This window comes from Cololabis saira, chromosome 12 (genome assembly GCF_033807715.1).
Source record: "Cololabis saira isolate AMF1-May2022 chromosome 12, fColSai1.1, whole genome shotgun sequence".
Classification (NCBI taxonomy): Eukaryota; Metazoa; Chordata; class Actinopteri; order Beloniformes; family Belonidae; genus Cololabis; species Cololabis saira.
In genome coordinates this window covers 36,267,255-36,286,720 of record NC_084598.1, presented here as the reverse complement: position 1 = coordinate 36,286,720, position 19,466 = coordinate 36,267,255, and the positions used below count along the sequence as shown (strand labels likewise).

Genomic DNA, 19,466 nt, shown 5'->3' with positions numbered 1-19,466 from the left:
GTCACACTATTGATTCCCACAAAGTTTGTGTGGTTTCCAACATGGCGTTAAGGGAATGTAGCTCATGGAGAAAGGTTTATCACATTACAGTGTAGCACATGTTTTTAGCATCTCAAAAGTAGCTATAGAAAAGATTTCACAATTGCTTTGCACAATCTAATATAAATAACTGAGTCAGAGTTACGTGCAAAATACACTATACATTTGCTTCATTCAGATTCTGTTGCAATGGAGAAAAAATTTGATAGAGTGAAGGCTCACACTATTGATTCCCACAAAGTTTGTGTGGTTTCCAATAAGTTGTTGCTGTATTTCATGAAGTTTAATGGGATTGTTTTGACAGACCACCTCTTGGGGCATGAGCACAGATCTTTGGGCACCCCCCAACTAGCAGTCTTTGACCGACAGTTTTCTGGTTAGCTACGCCAGAACCTTTCACTCATCATTTTCTGAGGGGAGCAATAATGGTCGGATTCCGCGACTCGAATATTCTCACACACTCAGGACAGATCAACGATCCAGGAACACGCTCTAATCGTTGTCTGTTGGGGCCCTTAAATTTCAATAGCATGGATTAACTTTGTATGATTAGTTGTATGAAGCCTCCTGGCTTCGGCCTGTGCTCGCCCTCCTTCCCCCCCTTACACGATTCATACGCACATAGAAGAAGGGGCGGGGGGTCCGGGTCGTGGGGGGCATTGTCCCGCGTGGCCCGGCACTCCCCGCCCCACGGTTTTAACAGCAATGTAGACACTGCACATTCAACACTTATTAAATACATTTGACAAGGACATTTAGTTCGGGAGGGGGGAGTCGGTGTCAAATTGATACTTGGTCCTCCCCCTCCCTGGTTTTATGGCATTAATCACATGCACTCAACACCAGGGGCGGGAGGGGGTCCCACATCACCCGCACTCCCTCGCCGGCCTGGGACAGGTGGGTTGCGATGCCCGGGCCTGGCGGGGCTCGCTGTGCAGCCTGGGGTGCCTTCTGGCGGTGCTGGACCCCCCCGGGGAGGGGGAAATGGTGCGTGATTGTGTGTCTGTGTCGGTGAGAATGCGGTATGGAAGGGTCCTGCCATGGAGGATTTGGGCCTTCATGGCAGGACAACAAAACTTAATAATTTATCAATATTATATTATACAAATATGGTTATTAATATTATTACTTTTATTATATTATTACTATTATTATTATTATTGTGGGGCTTCCGGCTTAGCTGTACATGGGGTGAGACGTGATTAGCGGAGCTCCTGCAGAGTTAATTTTAATTCAACATTTATTGGCACTTTTTGCATCACTCCCACGGCTTTGGTTTTAACTAACTTATTTTCAACGCGGTTACTTCGACTACTTACCACGGAAATGCCTCCAAAGTCCATCAAAGCGGGGAATAACCCTCCAGCTAACCCGCGGCCTGCTGCTCATGCTGTCTCCTCACCCCGCGGTGATTCTCCTCCTCCGGAGAGCACCTGCGCCGCGCCGGCTCCCGCTGCGGAGTTCACCCGGCTAAAAACTGAACTGCTCTCCGCTCTTCGCAATGATGTTGCGGCTATATTTAGGACAGAGCTTCAGGCAGCACTGACCGAGAATTAACGTCCATTAAGTCCGAGCTGCTTTCCCTTAAAGCGGATCTTTCTGGCAGTATTTCCTCCATGAAGGCGGACGTCGCGGGTCTCACGACCACGGTTGCTGGGATGGAGCGGTCGCTCTCAAGCTGCTCAGACGACATCGTTGCTCTCCAGAAAAAAGTTGATCACTTGTCGAAAGAATGTGTGAGGCTGGAGGACAGATGCGAGGATTTGGAGTCAAGGTCTCGTCGGCAGAACATACGGATTATTGGTGTCCCGGAGGAGGATCCTGACTCTTCATCTGCAGCCGGTGTTTCCAGGCTCTTGGCGGAAGCCTTCTCCCTCGGCGCAGAGCCGGTGGTGGACAGAGCCCACCGCACTCTCATGCCGAAACCGAAGACCGGGGAGCGGCCCCGCGCAATAGTGGCCAGGCTCCATTATTACACCGACTGCGCTGACATCCTCAGAAAGGCGAGAGAGCGGCAGCGGATAAAAGTCCGGGATATGACCATCTCCGTGTTCCCGGACCACACCGCCAAGACAGCGCGGGCGCGCGCTGCCTTTAATGACGTGCGCTGTCAGCTGCGGGAGATTGAAGGAGTCCGGTATGGATTGCTGTATCCCGCCCGGCTGCGTGTAACCCATAACGGCCAGCAACGTGACTTCACGTCGCCAGATGAAGCCCTGGCATTCATCAGGAAAATAAAAAAAGTGACTACCAGCTAGTTTTCTGGGACGATTTATCCAGCTTGCTGTCCATGCGGGACTCTGGGCCGGGGTGAGTGAGTGAGTCAATTCAGAAAATGGGTCTTTATGTCGTAATTTTTATTTTTTTATTTATTTATTTATTTATTTATTTATTTATTTATTTATTTATTTATTTATTTATTTATTTATTTTTATTTATTTTTTTTCTTCTCGAACTATCAATGGGAACAACACCGTTTAAAATTGAAGGCCTAATCATTTCTCTGGTATGATGCCTTGATTAGAAAATATGCACACACCCCTGTCTTTGCTTAAATTGTGTGCATGTGTGTGTGCGTGTCTGTGTGGGTGTGCGAGTGCATATATGTATATATCATTGTTCTACAGGCCAAAGATCTCCTTAATTTAATTAATGTTTGTTGTTACCCTGACAAGACAGCGATCGTCAGAATGGCTCAGATTGTTGGTTTCATATGCCTCATATTTTATTTTATTTTTTTTAAGGTTTTAACTCTGCAGGAGCTAATTTGGTTTTTGTTTTTGTATTTAGCTTTATAGTCGAAAGCATCTCTTTTCGAGAATGGCTTCCTTTGAAGCCAGCACGGCTGTTTCCATCGTTTGGGGATGGGATCATCTAATGTGCGTTGGGTGGGTGGGCGGGGGTTATGGGATGTTGGCTTTTTGTCTCTGTAGGTATGTATATACTCCTGAGTTTTGTTTGTTTTGGTTTTCCCTTTTACCTCTTTTCCTTATATCTCCTCTGGTGGTGGGTGAGTCGGTCTTATTTTCTCTCAAAGAATGCCTATATGAACGATCGTAATCTGCGCAAGCCTGATACTGGATCAGACATTACATTCACTAGCTGGAATGTTAAGGGTGTGAATAATCCAATTAAGCGATCAAAGATTTTTTCACATTTGAAACGCTTGGACACTGACATAGCTTTCCTTCAGGAAACTCATTTGCGAAATAAAGATCATTTCAGACTCAAACGTGCTTGGGTGGGTGATATTTTTCATTCAAATTTTGATTCTAGGTCTAGAGGAGTAGCAATTTTGATCAACAAAAGAGTCAATTTCTCCGTCTCCAGGACAATATCCGATAAGAATGGTAGATATCTTATTGTTGCGGGCACTCTATACTGTAACCCTGTATTTGTTTTATTCTGTAAGGTGACCTTGGGTGACTTGAAAGGCGCCGCTAAATAAAATGAATTATTATTATTAAAAAATTATTATTGTTGGTGAATATATATGCCCCTAATTTTGATGACCCCAATTTTACGGATAGGCTGTTTGGCAACCTCCCTTTCTTAAATACGCATATTACAATACTGGGCGGTGATCTAAATTGTGTTATTAATCCTTCTCTGGACCGTTCGAATCCTCGTACTTTGACTCAATCCTCTATGTCCAAATCTATTTCCGATTTTACAGTCAAGAATGGGCTTGTTGATCCGTGGAGGTTCTCACATCCTGGAGATAAGGAATTCTCTTTTTTTTCACAAGTACATCAGTCATATTCACGTATTGACTATTTTTTTGTTGATGGCTCTCTTCTCCCCAAAGTTACTTCTGTCGTATACCACCCAATTGTTATTTCAGATCACGCCCCTCTAACTTTGAATATAACATGGTCTGGCGTCCCCGTTTTTTCTTCTCCCTGGAGGTTTAATCCATTGCTTTTATCCGACGATGCATTTAATGTTTCTATATCTGCTTCAATAGATGATTTCATTGCATTAAACAAAACACATTCTACCAGTTTTTCGCTAGTATGGGAATCACTCAAAGCATATTTGCGAGGACAGATTATCTCTTATTCAGCATACGCCAGTAAAAAAAATACAGGAGCTCACATCTAAAATTCAGGACACAGACAGACTAAACTCAGTTAACCCAAGTCCGAGTTTACTGAAACAACGGCTTGATTTGCAGTCAAAATTCGATCTTATAGCAACAGCCGATTCTGAACGGCTCCTATTACGCGCTCATGCCAACTATTATGAACACGGCGATAAACCAAGCAGGTTATTGGCTCACCAATTAAAAAGGCAAGCAACGTCGAGACTGATTCCCAGCATTAGAGATTCTACTGGCACACTTACCACCGATCCAATCGCCATCAACACAATTTTTAAGTCATACTACTCCTCTCTCTATGAGTCAGAATCTCCACTTGACACAGCAGAAATGACCTCCTTTCTTGAAAATATCACTGTCCCTACTATTAATTTGGATGTGGCTAATGGCCTCGATGCTCCTTTCAGCTTGCAAGAAATTGCTGCCGCCATTGAAGCTACGCAAAGCAACAAGGCCCCTGGTCCCGATGGGTTCGGAGCTGAGTTTTTCAAAAAATTCAAAGACAAATTAGCCCCCCTTTTACTTTCAATGTACAATGAGTCCCTTGATCATGGCTCATTGCCTCCCTCTTTAATGCAGGCGTCCATTGCCCTCCTTTTGAAGAAGGACAAGGACCCGGATCATGCACTTCTTACAGGCCCTTGTCTTTACTGAATGTGGATGTCAAAATTTTAGCCAAAGCACTAGCAATTCGTCTTGATAAGATCCTTCCTAGCATCATATCTGAGGAGCAGAATGGTTTCATCAAGGGACGCCAGCTCTTTTATAATGTTCGTACACTTCTTAATGTGATTCTCTCTTAAGATTCTTCTCCACTCCCTGAAGTTGTTATCGCGATTGATGCTGAAAAAGTGTTTGATCATGTCGAATCTTTTTGCAACACTTCATAAATTCGGATTTGGACACAGGTTTATATCTTGGATTAGACTTCTTTACACTTCCCCTCAGGCCAGCATTCACACCAATGACAACTACTCCACTTATTTTACATTATCACGTGGCACGAGACAGGGCTGCCCTCTCTCCCCTTTGCTATTCGCTCTATCCGTCGAACCACTTTCAATTGCTTTAAGAACTCTTCCTCTATTTCGCGGAGTCTCTAGGTCCAATATGGAACTCAAATTGTCACTTTATGCAGACGACCTCCTTTTATATGTATCTGACCCTTTAACCAGCATTGCACCAATATTATCTCTGTTGAAGAATTATGGATCCTTCTCCGGCTATAAGGTCAATCTTCACAAGTGTGAATGCTTCCCCATAAACTCCTCTGCTTTACAACTCAAACAATCTGATATCCCCTTTAAACTCAGCCCGTCGGGCTTTAGATACTTAGGGATTAATGTGACCCGCACTCTCCCCTCTCTTTTCACCGCTAATTTTTCCTCACTGGTAACTCGAGTGAAGGCGGACTTACAGAGGTGGAACTCCCTACCATTGTCGCTGATAGGAATAATTAACACAGTGAAAATGACTGTATTGCCTAAATTTCTTTTTTTGTTCCAATGCACTCCTTTATTTCTACCAAAATCTTTTTTTAAATCACTTGACCAAATTGTTTCCAACTTTTTATGGGCCGGTAAGACACCCAGAGTGAGGTATTCGCTTCTCCAAAAATTTAAATTTACTACCAAACTTTATGCTTTACTATTGGTCAGCGCATATTCACAAACTAATTTATTGGCTTCAGTCTCCTGAGTTATTATGGTGCAGATTGGAGGCTCAGTCACTCTCTTCATCCTCTGTAACAGCCCTACTCTCCTCCTCTTTACCATTGAATCCCTCTAAGTTTACAAATAGCCCTGTGGTGCTTTCCTCCCTTAAGATTTGGTCACAGTTTAGGCGCCACTTTAAATTTGCTTCTCCATCCATCTATACACCTGTTACTAAGAATCATCTGTTCCCTCCATCACTAATAGACACCACTTTTATGATTTGGTACAACCGGGGCATTAAGCACTTCAGGGATCTATATAAGGATGGTATCTTTTCCACATTTTCAGATCTGAGGTCAAAGTTCAATTTGCCTGCCTCCCATTTGTTTCGCTATTTCCAGCTTCGACACTGCGCCTCTGCTCTGTTTCCATGCTTCCCTTCCCTTCCTGCGAACCAACCGTGGGATGATCTTCTAACTATGAAACTCAGTCAAAAGTCTCTGATATCTAAGATATACGCACTGTGTATGACATTTGATGATCATTCTGTAGATAAAGCTCGGGAGGGTTGGGGACGAGAGTTGGGCCTTGACTTCACAGGGGAGCTGTGGGATAAAGCTATCCGTAGCATACGATCTAGCACGCCTTGCGCTAGACTTGAACTTATTCAATTCAAGGTGCTGCATAGAGCCCACCTATCAAAATCCCGATTATCGGAAATATATCCGAATGTTGCAGACCTATGCGACGGATGCCAGGGTTCTCCCTGCAATTTAAGTCATATTTTTTTCTCCTGTCCTAGGTTACAGAAATTTTGGAGTGATTATTCTGTGATCATGTCTAAAGTTCTGGGTAAAAAAGTTGTTATGGCCCCTCCCTTAGCAATATTCGGACTCTCTGTTGACTCCTCACATATCAGCCCCACACAGTCAGAAGTATTGGCTTTCACATCCCTTTTAGCAAGACGTCGTATTTTACTTTCATGGAAATCCCCCAAGTCTCCGTCTATTTCTATTTGGCTTAGTGATGTTATGTTTTTTCTTAAATTGGAGAAGGTGAGATACTCCGTAAAAGGCAACTCAGCTAAATTCGTTCACAAATGGCAATCCTTCATAGACCACTTTACCGCGTTGAAGACTCTACCCACCGACTGACCCCCCCCCCTCCCTTAATTTTCTTTTCATTTCCTTAATTTGTTTTTTATTATTATCATTTATGTTGCATTTTATGTTTTATTTATTTCCAGTTAATGGGATATCAGTTATGGGCATCTGCATTTACCACTGCATTTGTTTTTTGTATGCACTTTTGCTCATTCATTACTTTCCTCCTTTGTTCATTTCTTGCTCATTTGTTTATTTATTATTTAACGCTACAGAGACACTGTTCCTTAGTTAGGTTTTGTGTGTTTAAAAAAAAAAAAAAAAAAGGAGACAATGTATAATGCGTATATTTGATTACATGTTTCCATGTTTTCATTGTATGTTGTTTCTTATAAAAAGATCAATAAAAAAAAAAAAAAAATTATTATTATTGTGATAGTATATCATATTATTATTAGTATAGATATCGGATAGGTGAATGGATGAATGAATGGGATGCCTGGGTCTGGGGCCCTCCGTTGTCGGGCCCGCGCGGGTGTCGCCCTGTTGGGGGGTTCCCTCATTCCGGGCCCGTCTCCGGTCCCCCCCGCGGCCTCCAGGGCCTCTGGTCTTGGAGGGCCACTTTCGTGGAGGCGGGTGTTCCTGCCCGCGTCAGCGGCCGTCTCTCCGGGCAGGCTGGCCCCTTGCCGAGTGGGGGTCGTTGGCCTGGAGGGTGAGGGCCTCCTGGCCACGTGTCCGGCCCGGACCGGGTGGCCGGGGAGTGTCTGGGTCGTGGTCCGCCGCCGCGGGATCCCTGGCTGCTTCTTCCCGTGTCGTGGGGGGGGGGGGGGGGGGGTGGCCTCGCTGGCGGTCAGTTGCCTCCTTCCTACCTCTCCCCTCTGTGGGATTGCTGGTGGCCTGGGTTGCGAGTGCCTCCTGGTCGGCCCCTGTTCTCGCGGGTGGTTCACCCTGGACGGATCGCCATATTATCGCAGGGCCACATATATAAACAAACAACCATGCACAATCACTCACACCTACGGGCAATTTAAAATCATCAATTAACTAACTATGCAAGTTTTTGGACTGTGCGAGGAAGCCTGAGAAACAGTGTATTTGATATAGTAAAACTTGTTCTTTCTGATGAAGCTGGGTCAATGGGGCAAACTTGAGTGCCCTGATTACAAGACAAAACACTCAGACACGTTTTATATTGAAAAACATTTTTCAATAGCCACAAGTTTGATACATTTTGAGTTGTTGTGTTCAAGTGGTGACACCTGTGCTTTGATTGTGTTTGACTTTTGTCACCTGTGCTCACCATTATGCAGCACGGGTGCTTCACCATGAAAACGTGTTGGCAAGTTGTGTCTACACAGGTGAAAAGTGCTTGTGGTTTTGCCAAAAGAGTGATTGATTCAAACAGTGGGTTCAGGCAACTGAGAATATGGTTCAGACAATAGGGTTTAGTGTTTTTAGCAAACGGGAAAAACTTTAAACCAGTAACCACAAGATTGCGGAGGACAGAATTCTGAATCGGCTTCTGTGGGTATCAGATAAAATTATATTTACGATCTCACAAATCCATCCCTTAACATTAAATACAGTGCCACAGTTCACTCTTTTGATCTAATTTTTCACAATTAGTAAAACAAAACATTTGAATCCTACTGCCCTTTGCTGAGAATTATAAACACAAAACTTCAACTACACAAGTTCAAAACTGAAAAGTTTGTGTGGTTTCCAACATGGCGTTAAAGGAATGTGGCCCATGGAGAAATGTTTATTGATCAGATTACAGTGTAGCACATGTTTTTAGCGTCTCAAAAGTAGCTAAAGAAAAGATTTCACAATTGCTTTGCACAATCTAATATAAATAACTGAGTCAGACTTACGTGCAAAATACACTATACATTTGTTTTGTTCACATTCTGTTGTAATAGAGAAAAAAAATGATAGAGTGAAGGCTCACACTATTGATTCCCACAAAGTTTGTGAGGTTTCCAATAAGTTGTTGCTGTATTTCATGAAGTCTAATGGGATTGTTTTGACAGACCACCTTTTGTGGCGTGAGCACAGATCTTTGGGCACCCCCCCAACTAGCAGTCTTTCAATTCTCCAAAAAGTAAATGTGCAAAATATCTGTAATGTAATGTTCTGAAATGAAAATATACACAGTAAACCGTTTTGTCTATGATTAAAAAAGTACAAAAAGTACAGTAAAGCAGACTGTACCTGTAAGTAAGTCTATATCTCTGAATCATAGTGGATATACAGTGGGTGGTTGATGGGTGGTTCGATTCACTGAATGCATCCCTCATTACGGTAACATTCCACGCATTCCATGGTGAAAGGCCGTAGCTAGAATTTTATCAGAAATGACCACTTTTATTTTTCTTCATCCTTCTTCCTTCTTATTTTTGCCATCTTCTTCCTTTTACACAAACCTATCCTGCTTGCAATCTAAACGTTTTTTTATACATCTTCATTTCATGAAAAACAAGTGGGATCAGTTTTGTGTCACTGTGTTTAACACACGACATATTTGTTTTACGTGTGCTGGTCTTTTTCCACTTGTGGTTACCATTACGCATCAGAAGTGCATCATAGTGACAATTGTGTTTTATTGCATGATGATATGTTAAGTGTTTAGCAGAAGGAATGACTCAGATCAGCAAATAGTATTTTACTAGGACAAGATTGTGTATAGTATCAATTGATCTACACGACAGGAGTGTGTTAGCAACTGAGAAAAACTAATATCACATTTACAAAATCAAAGAGGCTGTCTAACATAATCCTAGGGGAAACACTTTAAATGTTAGTTGAATTCTGTTTGTTTGACACCCATGTAAACTGAAGGGATTCTCATGGAGTCAGCAGATCCATGTCAAGTGTTTTCTGTTCTGTTTCACTGTTAACTGTCTTGTAACCCAGCAGTGACATGGCCCTTTTACACACTTCCTGAAGACTTTTGATCTTGCTGTACGGCAACAAGGTGCGAGAACTTTGAGAGGAAGTTTGAAAAGCTCCTTTCTTGTTGCCTCTGCCCTTTCCGTGGGTTGCAGTGTAGAGCCATTCCTCCAGTTGGGGGGTCATCTCTAAACCTACAAACTCAAAAATGCCATTTATCTCCTTGAATGCGTTGCGTGCTACATCCTCAAAGCGAACCAATTTGTAGCGTCCTTTTAGAAACGGAGGAGGACTCTCTGATTAATGCGCACATGGCTATGGCACATCTGCTGCATTTCCCGATACTGAAATTCTAATGGGGGTACTCTTCTCTGCTCCAAGAGAATATTGTCATCCATCACAAAATCTGCAGCTGACCGCTCTCTAGACTCCAGCATGCCCCTTGGGTCTCGGACCAGATGGACGATACAGAGATCCAGGTTTGGGTCCTCTAAAAGAGGGTAAAGTGATTCCAACTCATAAACTCGTACTATTTTTAACACTACGTGACTATACATGTCACAGGCCTCCTGCGCCTTCTGCAGGCCTTCAATGTTACAATTCATTTTGCACTGAGTTTCATTAAACTGGTCGCGTAGTGTGATAGGACAAACTGGTGGTGAGCACAGTGCTCGACTTTGACTCCATGCAAACAAGGAGGATACCCTGGGGTTCTGCGGCAAGTATGAATCCATCACTGAGAAGTCACAATGGAATAAACTCCGTATTTGATCCCTCATAGCCATTCGGAGAGTCTGTGCGAAGCATTTTATACCTGGAACACATGTTTGTAGATATCTGTCAGCTCCTGGTACTGGTGTACAGCTGCCTCCTTTATGTCCTTTAAGGAACAGAGTGATGCCTGTTCTGCAAAAATTGAGTAAAAAGAAGAACATTTGTATTTTTGACCAACTGCCACATTTCATCAATACATAATAATAACTGTAAAACCATCTTGGAGAACAGACAGGTTACTGATGCCCTTCTGATAAATGCTCAAGGTTTATACAGTACCAGTGACAACGAAGTGTCCAAACCGCTTGTTTTTACTGTATCCAAACCAACAACCTAGCATTCCAAAAATACTGTTGAGTTTTAGCTGATTTTCTTTTCTTAGTTAACATTCTGTTTCATAGTACTTGGGGGTAATCGATTTGCAATAGATGAATACATAATTTGTTTCTTTGCAGGTAAGTAAACTAACATGAAACTAATTGGTTTAAAAGTATAGTCTGTGATCGTATTCAAAAACATTTATTGTTATACTGGGTGAAATGGTCCTTCCATCCTGAGAGTAGCCAGTGAATAATAGTAGTTTTGTTGAAAATGTGCTGTCCAAAATGTCCTGGAACACTCGACTCCTGCAAATGCGCGTTCCCCAAAGTTTGTGGGGGCGTGGCTTTGGACGGAGCGCTGACGGGAGGGGGAGGAGGGGGCGGGGCTTAGAGGAGGTGCCACTTTCAAATCTTGCTGGCTCTCCAACATTACAGACTATAACTTTAAGATGTAAGGATGTTGTTACAATGACCAGGTTCAGATCCGAAACGGGACGTCAGTGATGTGATCTTCTGTTTTTTTTTCAGGTGTTTAGATGGTACATGGAAGAGAAGCCTCAAGTTTTTAGGATTTATTTTAAGATTACAGAACATTTAGAAGAACTTCTTATCCAAAGTGACCCACATCAGAGGACAACAATCAAGTCACAGCAAACATTATAAATTGAAGAGTAAGTTAACAGCATTCAGATGTTACAGGGTTTACATAGTTTTAGAAGGATTCCTGCAACATTGGTTCACAAAAGTCCCTGTAACAAGGCTCATCACAAACAAGGTTTAGGTTATTTGATGTAAAGTGCAGTCATCAGCTTCTAAACATGTGTTGATGGCAGTGGTGGGATTTGAACCCACGCCTCTTCTGAGACTGGAGCCTTAATCCAGCGCCTTAGACCGCTCGGCCACACTACCACTGACTGGTGGAAGAAAGCTGCTTTTCTTTGCAATTAATTCTCCTTTGTTTTCCCTTTTTCATTTGCCCTTTTTCAAAGCTTTTCACTGGATTCATTTGTAGATGTGTATGTTGGAATCACATTTTCAGATAACTTCTAAGTCTGAAGAAAAGCCATAAAAACTCCTTATTAAAAGTTAAAAGACAGATAAGTGTGTGATGTCCCTGCTGGGTGTGGAGTCGCACCTGTGAATAGATGCTGAAGTGCAGCCTGAGTAATACAACGAGACCCAGTCTTTTTACACTCCCTCTACTCTTATAATAACTACCGTCACAACACACCAGCTCCCACATCAGCTCTTCACATCTTGTTGCTGCTTTTATCTCTTCTGTTGCATTCAAAACAACTACAATTTCTTGCTCCTACAGCGCCTCTACCTGGAGAAAATGATTAATCACAGCACTCACTGCAGCTTCACAAACTTACCTCATATATTCATTTCACCATCTTGCTCCACACGCTTGTTGCTTCTTTTTATTTCACTAATTAAATAAACACGTTGAAATTTGATAATGTCCCTTTGACCATCCGCACACCACATGATACATAACATAAAAGATCATTTTAGAAATTAATCCATTAAACAATTTTAAGTCTTCAGTGAGGGCTGATTGTGAAAACAAAAAGACATTACAGCAGCATTATTCTACACTTCAACGAATGAGAGGGGTATGTTTGTTTATGCAGTGTGTCACCGCTGGTTGTGCTATAGACTTAATCTTGGTCCGATCCTGCTCCTTGCTGTTTATTGACCAATAGTAGAGCAGCTGGTCCAAAAATGGCAGACCTCCTCCTTTGCATAATGAGGCATAAATGCATAAGGTAACGTAAAAAGAGGAGACAAGGAAAGGTAAACACAAAAAAATGCACGTAGAAGAAAAGGAAAAACAACAAATATATATATATATATATATATATATATATATATATATATATATATATATATATATATATATATATATATATATATATATATATATATAATTCTGCTTTTTTATTACATCAGTTTTGGTCCTACATAGGAGATAGGGTTGGATCTGAACATCTAACTATTTATTGCTCCTCAAAATTTCAAAACATGACAATAAAACCAAAATGTTTAAAGGCCATAATTCATAGACCTTTAAGATGTAAGGATGTTGTTACATCTTGTTGCTGCTTTTCTCTCTTCTGTTGCGTTCAAAACACACAAGGACAGACAGGGGAAGCCAACAGGTTGGTCTAATATTAAGTGGAAGTGTAGGAACAGCCACTTGATACTAAGTGATTCATATCTAAATATGATTTATATTTAAAAATTGCATAAGCAAGATGTGCAATTTATTCAAAGCTATTAAAAATTATTGTTGCACAAAGACCTAGATTCCCAGTATGGTTTGAATTTCTGCTGACCAACCTGTGTCCTTTATCATGAAAAGGAAGGAATTATGTTAGCAGAGGTTTAAATTTTCTCCGTGATGAAAGTGTGTTTTACAAGGCCAGCTGCTCTCTGCTTTGTTCCCATGTTTAATCACAACCCCTTTCCTGACAGTTTTGGTCGACTGTCGTCACTGAAAATAACCGCTGGCCTGAAAAATAGCCAATGTGAACAGTCATTATTGACACTTTTAAATGAATAAAACAGATCCCAGTTCCCTGTATGAAAGGGTGACGGCCCAACTGCTGCACTGAATTGGATGTTGTGATGTCAGGTAAGCAGCCAGATGTGAACCTGGCCAATGTCGCCCCCGTGAGGCTGAAATTATTCATGCAGTTGAGGGAAAAACAACCACACTGTTATTACAAGTTATTACAGCGACATATTACTGAGAAAGAAAAGAGGGGGAGAGAAAATCAATGATATGATGACTAATTATTGACTAAATAATTGGTAGCCATGTTGCTATCATGAATATTCAGTGATTCCCTTGGGGAGTGGCAGCCTAGCGGTTACAGAAGTGGACTGGAGTCTGGAGGACCAGGTTCACAATCCCCAGGTCAACCACCCTGGGCCCCGTTCATATGGCATCCCACTGCTCTCTAGTCTAATTAGAGATGGGTTAAATGCAGAGACCTACCTTTTTCTTTTCAATCCACTTTTAAATTTTATGCCTGCAACACATCCCGCAAAACCTCTGACTAACTTTATTTTTTTTTTTTTATAACATCAATTCTGATCCGATCTGTCCAAACATCCTCATTTCAGATCTTACTATCAAAACAGCTGCCAGGGCCAGGGCGTGTGTACACCGCAACTGTCTGAGTCTTCTCTCCGCTGTGGGCTCCTCTTGGAGCCCTCGCAAGTAAGTTTTGCTCTGCACCACCGGGCTAACTGGCGGCTAGAGCAACTACTAGCTAGATGCTCACTCTGCCATTACTCGTTTACTGGTCACCGCTGTTTTCTGTCCTCAGCCACCACCACCTCAACACGCTTAACTGCTGGATGTAGCATGCTGTGGCTAATCCTGTGGATACTCCTGGGGTGTGCATCGCTCCTCTCTACCCGGACCCTTGGCTCCTCGGCGATAGCTAACGTTAGCCTTCTGCTACCGCTCTCCACTTATCCTCCACAATACAAGGATGCCCCTCAACTCAGCTCGCTCCACCTACTTCTCCAACATCATCCATTCTGACTCCTCCAACCCAAAGGCTCTCTTCTCCACAATCAACAAACTTCTCAAACCCAGTGACAACATCTCCAACTCCTTCACAGTCCAAAGTGCAACGACTTCCTCTCATTTTTCCAATCCAAAATCAACACCATCTACAGTAACCTGACCACCTCCACCACCCTGACCACCATGATGTGTTCAATCAAAAGTAAGGTGCACAAATGTTTTGCAAACTGCTCTATTTTGGTGTCTTTTTTAAACCTAAAGTTTGAACTAAAACGTCAAAAGTTTAAGGAAACATAATCTGACCAAAGTTCAAAAGTTAAAATTAGAATTAACCAGAACTTCAGTTTCTGTTTATTAGTTTTTTCTCTTGCAGATTCCAAACACTTGTGTGCCCATAGTGTGTTTTCCTGTGTTTTTCTCATTCCAGAGTTGACCAGGCAGGAGGGGGGTCACTACGAGGTGGGGATGCGGTGTGCAAAAGTAGGCCGCGACGGTGGTTTAGCTTTTGGAGGCATTTTGTTCGGTAAAAAGACAGCGTTAAATTCAAATTACAATGTTAGGGAAAACACGCACCAAAGAAAGATGAAAAAGGTGTACCTAAAAAAGATTTTATTAAGTTGTTGCAGCAGCTCAAAGAACGCGTCCTCCTCCATTAGTTGCTACACCAGAAGTCGTCTAATCAATACTTTGATCTATTTAGCTTTTTTTGTTGGTCAACAGTCCAAATTATTTTGAAATATAATCTGCTTTACTTTCTGTCCTGCTAATGACAAGCTGAAGTGTCTGTTTAAAGTAAAAGGCTTGAACAAAATACATTTTCCATAAATTTTATTTATGGAGTTATATGAATTTATACTGGAAATGAAACTTTAATAATCAACATTTCTATCATTATGAAAAACCAGACAGTTATTACAAAAATTGTCTAATTATTCAATGCTAATATGTTAAGAATTCTTTTCACATGTAACAAGATTCTTCACATTTAACGTTTCATAAGTCAATAGACAACATCATTTGTGTCATGCTATGTATGTTTGTGATAATTTCATGATTCTTCGTGAAAAGACGCCTCCGGAGCAAATGCAGGATCTGCAACACAATTAAAAAAAAAACTCAGTTCAGCAAAATATATTTTTATTGTTCTTTTAAGTGTGCAGCATTATGTGAACAGCTTTTACACAGCGAACAACATTAGCCTTCAATTTACTCACATTCACAAACGTAAGCCACCTCGAGGTACTTGTAAGTGCCAGGACAAGGATCCCCAAATTCTGAGTTGCCAGTTCTGATGGAGCAGCTGTTTTTCCCGTTACACCTGCGAGCATAAATGAAAATAGGTCCGTATATGTTGCCGGGTGTGAAATATGTCACTTAATGTGGAATTTATGATTGTCATCTTAAACACTGTGACCTTTCTATGCATTTGTTTCTTGTAATTTACAAAGTGAATTCTGCAAGCATTGATGTTCTTTTATATACCTGCATCAGTCAAAACAGACCTTCCCTTACCTTTTAGCAACTTTTGTAGTGGGGCTGGAGCAGTGGACGTTTTGAATCTGGGAGGCAGGTCGGCCAAAAGAGCAGGTGGCCTTGTTGCGGCGTCCATAATCGGCACCGTAGACGGAGATAACCTGGCCTTCCTCTGATAAAGAGATGGAGAATGTGACATTGTCAGAAAAACAAATGTAATTTTGCTCATATCTGTAACCAGCCAGTCATTCTGAATGCAAAAAATAAATGAAAAATTGATTCTTACCACAAGTCAACAGTGCAAGAGAGCGCTCGCACACAAAACGGCGAACTGTCAAAATAAAAAGAATGTATGACATCTTCTCATTAAATTTCACAGTCAAACCAATGTGCAACTTTGTCTATTAGACGGGTTAAAAGCATGTTACTGACTCGCTGGGAGGCAGATGTATTTGGTCTCAAGATACTTGTAGATGCCGGGGCAGGGATCGGAAGTACGAACAACATTTGTGTTGATCTCACACACTTGCTTGCCATCACACCTGTTCAGTATGACAATATTAATAAAAAAAGACTAATTCATTTCAGTGACTTACTTTGGTTCCTACAAATGTGAACTTTTGAACCCAAATTAGCACATACAGTACTGTCTCAGAAAATTTGAATAATGTGATTTTCTGTAATGCAATTACAAAAACAACTGTCATACATTCTGGATTCATTACAAATCAACTGAAATATTGCAAGGCTTTTATTATTTTAATATTGCTGATCATGGCTTACAGCTTAAGAAAACTCAAATATCCTATCTCAAAAAATGATTAATTATTAAAGAATATTCTGGGAATCTTAATCTTAAACTGTAAGCCATAATCAGCAATATTAAAATAATAAAAGGCTTGCAATATTTCAGTTGATTTGTAATGAATCCAGAATGTATGACAGTTTTGTTTTTTTAATTGCATTACAGAAAATAAAGAACTTTATCACAATATTCTAATTTTCTGAGACAGTCCTGTATGTCCATGTTTAATCTCTAAAAACTAATTTATGTTTGCCTGAAGCCTTTAAAGTTATAATGCTAATATAGGATTTAATAATACATATTTAAATAATACTCTATATTCTACCACACAACTAAGACTGAAAGCATTTTACTGAAAAACACTGAACAAAGATGCCAGTGCTAAATGTGTACGTTAACATTTTCAACTGGTAGACATTTAACTTACTTTACAACGATATATCTAACATGCTGCTCCAAAGCAGTATCAGTCCGTCTGGATTCAATCTTTATTACTGTGGGAATTAGCCCACATAGTGAGAGGAATCCACCCCTGGAACCTGTTTCCCTGACTGCTTGTCCACCTATCTAACGAAGCATGTGACTTTGGCAGAACCACAACCACACTAGTCTCAACCAAAGAAATCTAAAGCAGCCTGCAGGTGAAAGTTTGAGGTGAAAACTAGCTGTTGATCTAAGGCATTACTAATATTCTGGACGCTCCTGTATAAGTCATTGCATTAAACCTGTCCTGTTTACAACTGTTGTTATATTTGCGTTGCTGAGTGTGTTTTGTCTGAAAATAAAACTCACCAATTTTGCTTTAGTGGTAAATATTGAAGTATTATAAAATTATAATTGCCTTTCCTAAAGAGTCTTAGAGCAGGTTTGTTGGTTTACTCAATACTACTGAGGACTATTGCTACATTGAAAGCTTCATATAGAAAAAAGTATAGATGCACTTCCTGAAGTAAACATGAAATGTATTACTTAAAATACAATTTGCACCTGTTCTTGATGACATCTACAGTGCCGGCTTGGGAGCAGTCAGTATTGGTGAGCTGTTGTGGAGGCCTGTGCTCACTGCAGGTCACACCATCTTGACGGCCATACAGTGCTGAGATCACACTGATGACTCCACTATCTGTTACACACCAAAGGAACAAGTAAGTAAAAATAGGGGGAGCCGAAGATTATAACGTTTTCACAGTAGCATCATAGCATGACAGATATAATAGGAAGGAGCTATAGGCCAGACAAAATTGTAACAGAATGTTAAACCATGAAAATTTGATTCTTACCACATTTCAGACTATGGACGTTGTGGAGGTCATCACATGTTATGACTCTCTCTGTGAAATCATCTGAAATAAAAGAAAAAAGTTAATCACGGAATAAGTTACATTTAATGTTCTTGTGCTGTTTGTATGACATAAATCAAGCATTTTCTCATCTACCTGGATACAAGGCCAAGCAAGCAGCTGCAAGTGCTGGAAAGGAAGAAACACGTGTAAGGGATGTGTAATATCTACAACTGGCCAGCCATCGTAATTAATTTCCCCCTTGTTTTAACCCTTCTATACTCACACAGTGCAGTGGTGAGTCTGAAGAGCAGCATGGTTGTAGATGATCCCGTCTTGAGAGAAAGATGAAACTCATGGCGACAGAGAAAGAAATGCTTGAATTTATACCTCTTGGTGAAGAGATGACCTTATGCAACTTCCTCTTGCCCTGTAATACAACTATAATACCTTGTAATGTGCAACAATGAGGAAAGAGATCATACTGATAACAAAAAGATACAGAAGAAAGATTTTCAACAATCCAACTCCCCTTAGCAAGATAATGTGAGGTAAAGGTCAAAAATATCTCTGACCATCAGAGTTAAGATAAGAAGAGGTAAATTATATTAAGATAGCTGGTTCTTCCTCCTTCACATATGTTAGTTAGGTTCATGTTTCTTTTTGGTCAGATTTCTTTCAGCCATATTTCTCAGATCTATTTTCTTGAGTTCTCCACCTTAAAATAACATGGAGTTTTCTTTAATTTGATATTTACCTAGATTTTTTTTTTTTAATCAGCAGGTTTCTTCTGTTTGGGAAGGAGAAGTGTATGATGAAAAGAGTGGGTTCAGGTATTGTGATGGAATATGAAATTTAAATTTGATTTCCACGTGTGTGCTGTCAGTATTAAATGGCAAAGCTTTTATTTGCCATTGGAGCAATCTGACAGAAAGTGGGGCTCCAGGCTCTGCCCAGTAGAGCCAGTCCCCCTTTTCTGCTCTGTGCCCCGTGGAGGTGTGTGAAGTCTCCATCATTCCATCCTTGTTTTTGAGTGCACCATCCAGGTACTTACAGCGTACCCAAAGATGACAGAATTGACAGCAAATTATCCACAAAAAATGTGAAGTATGAAGGTGTTTGCACTCTCAAGGTGAACCAAATAAACAGCACAATTTTTTTTCTTCTAATTTTTCTTCCAGCGAAATGAGGGCCTTTTTGCCCCCCTAAACGTGCCCCAAAAGTCACCAAATTTTGCACGCAAGCCAGGCCTGGTGATAAATTAGATATTTCATGGTTTGCATTAATGGGTGTGGCCTAATGGCTCAACAGCGCCCCCTAGAAAACTTTGTGCCTCAAGCCCCACAATACGGTTTGACGTACATGCATGAAAATCGGTACACACCTGTATCATGTCGCAATTTAAAGAAAAGTCTCTTGTCGCCATTGGCTGAAACCGAACAGGAAGTCGGCCATTTTGAATTAATCGTGTAATTT

At 41.1% G+C, this 19,466-nt stretch overlaps 1 protein-coding gene, 1 non-coding gene and 1 pseudogene across 2 annotated transcripts; all 3 read right to left on the bottom strand.

The window, feature by feature from the left end:
- Positions 1-9,746: 9,746 nt before the first annotated feature.
- LOC133456411 (carbohydrate sulfotransferase 6-like) lies at positions 9,747-12,266 on the bottom strand (annotated as a pseudogene).
- Positions 11,713-11,794, bottom strand: trnal-aag (transfer RNA leucine (anticodon AAG)). Its single transcript has one exon. It is a non-coding gene; the product is annotated as a tRNA-Leu (tRNA).
- A 2,758-nt stretch (positions 12,267-15,024) lies between the features above and the next one.
- LOC133457459 (L-rhamnose-binding lectin SML-like) lies at positions 15,025-18,420 on the bottom strand. The gene is made up of 9 exons (XM_061736775.1): positions 18,277-18,420; positions 18,147-18,179; positions 17,991-18,053; positions 17,698-17,833; positions 16,338-16,447; positions 16,192-16,236; positions 15,945-16,077; positions 15,647-15,750; positions 15,025-15,524 (listed from the first exon to the last, which is right to left on the bottom strand). Exons 1-9 carry the CDS (start codon positions 18,305-18,307, stop codon positions 15,481-15,483), a joined length of 699 nt encoding a protein of 232 aa, XP_061592759.1. The 5' UTR covers positions 18,308-18,420; the 3' UTR covers positions 15,025-15,480.
- Between the last annotated feature and the right edge of the window lie 1,046 nt (positions 18,421-19,466).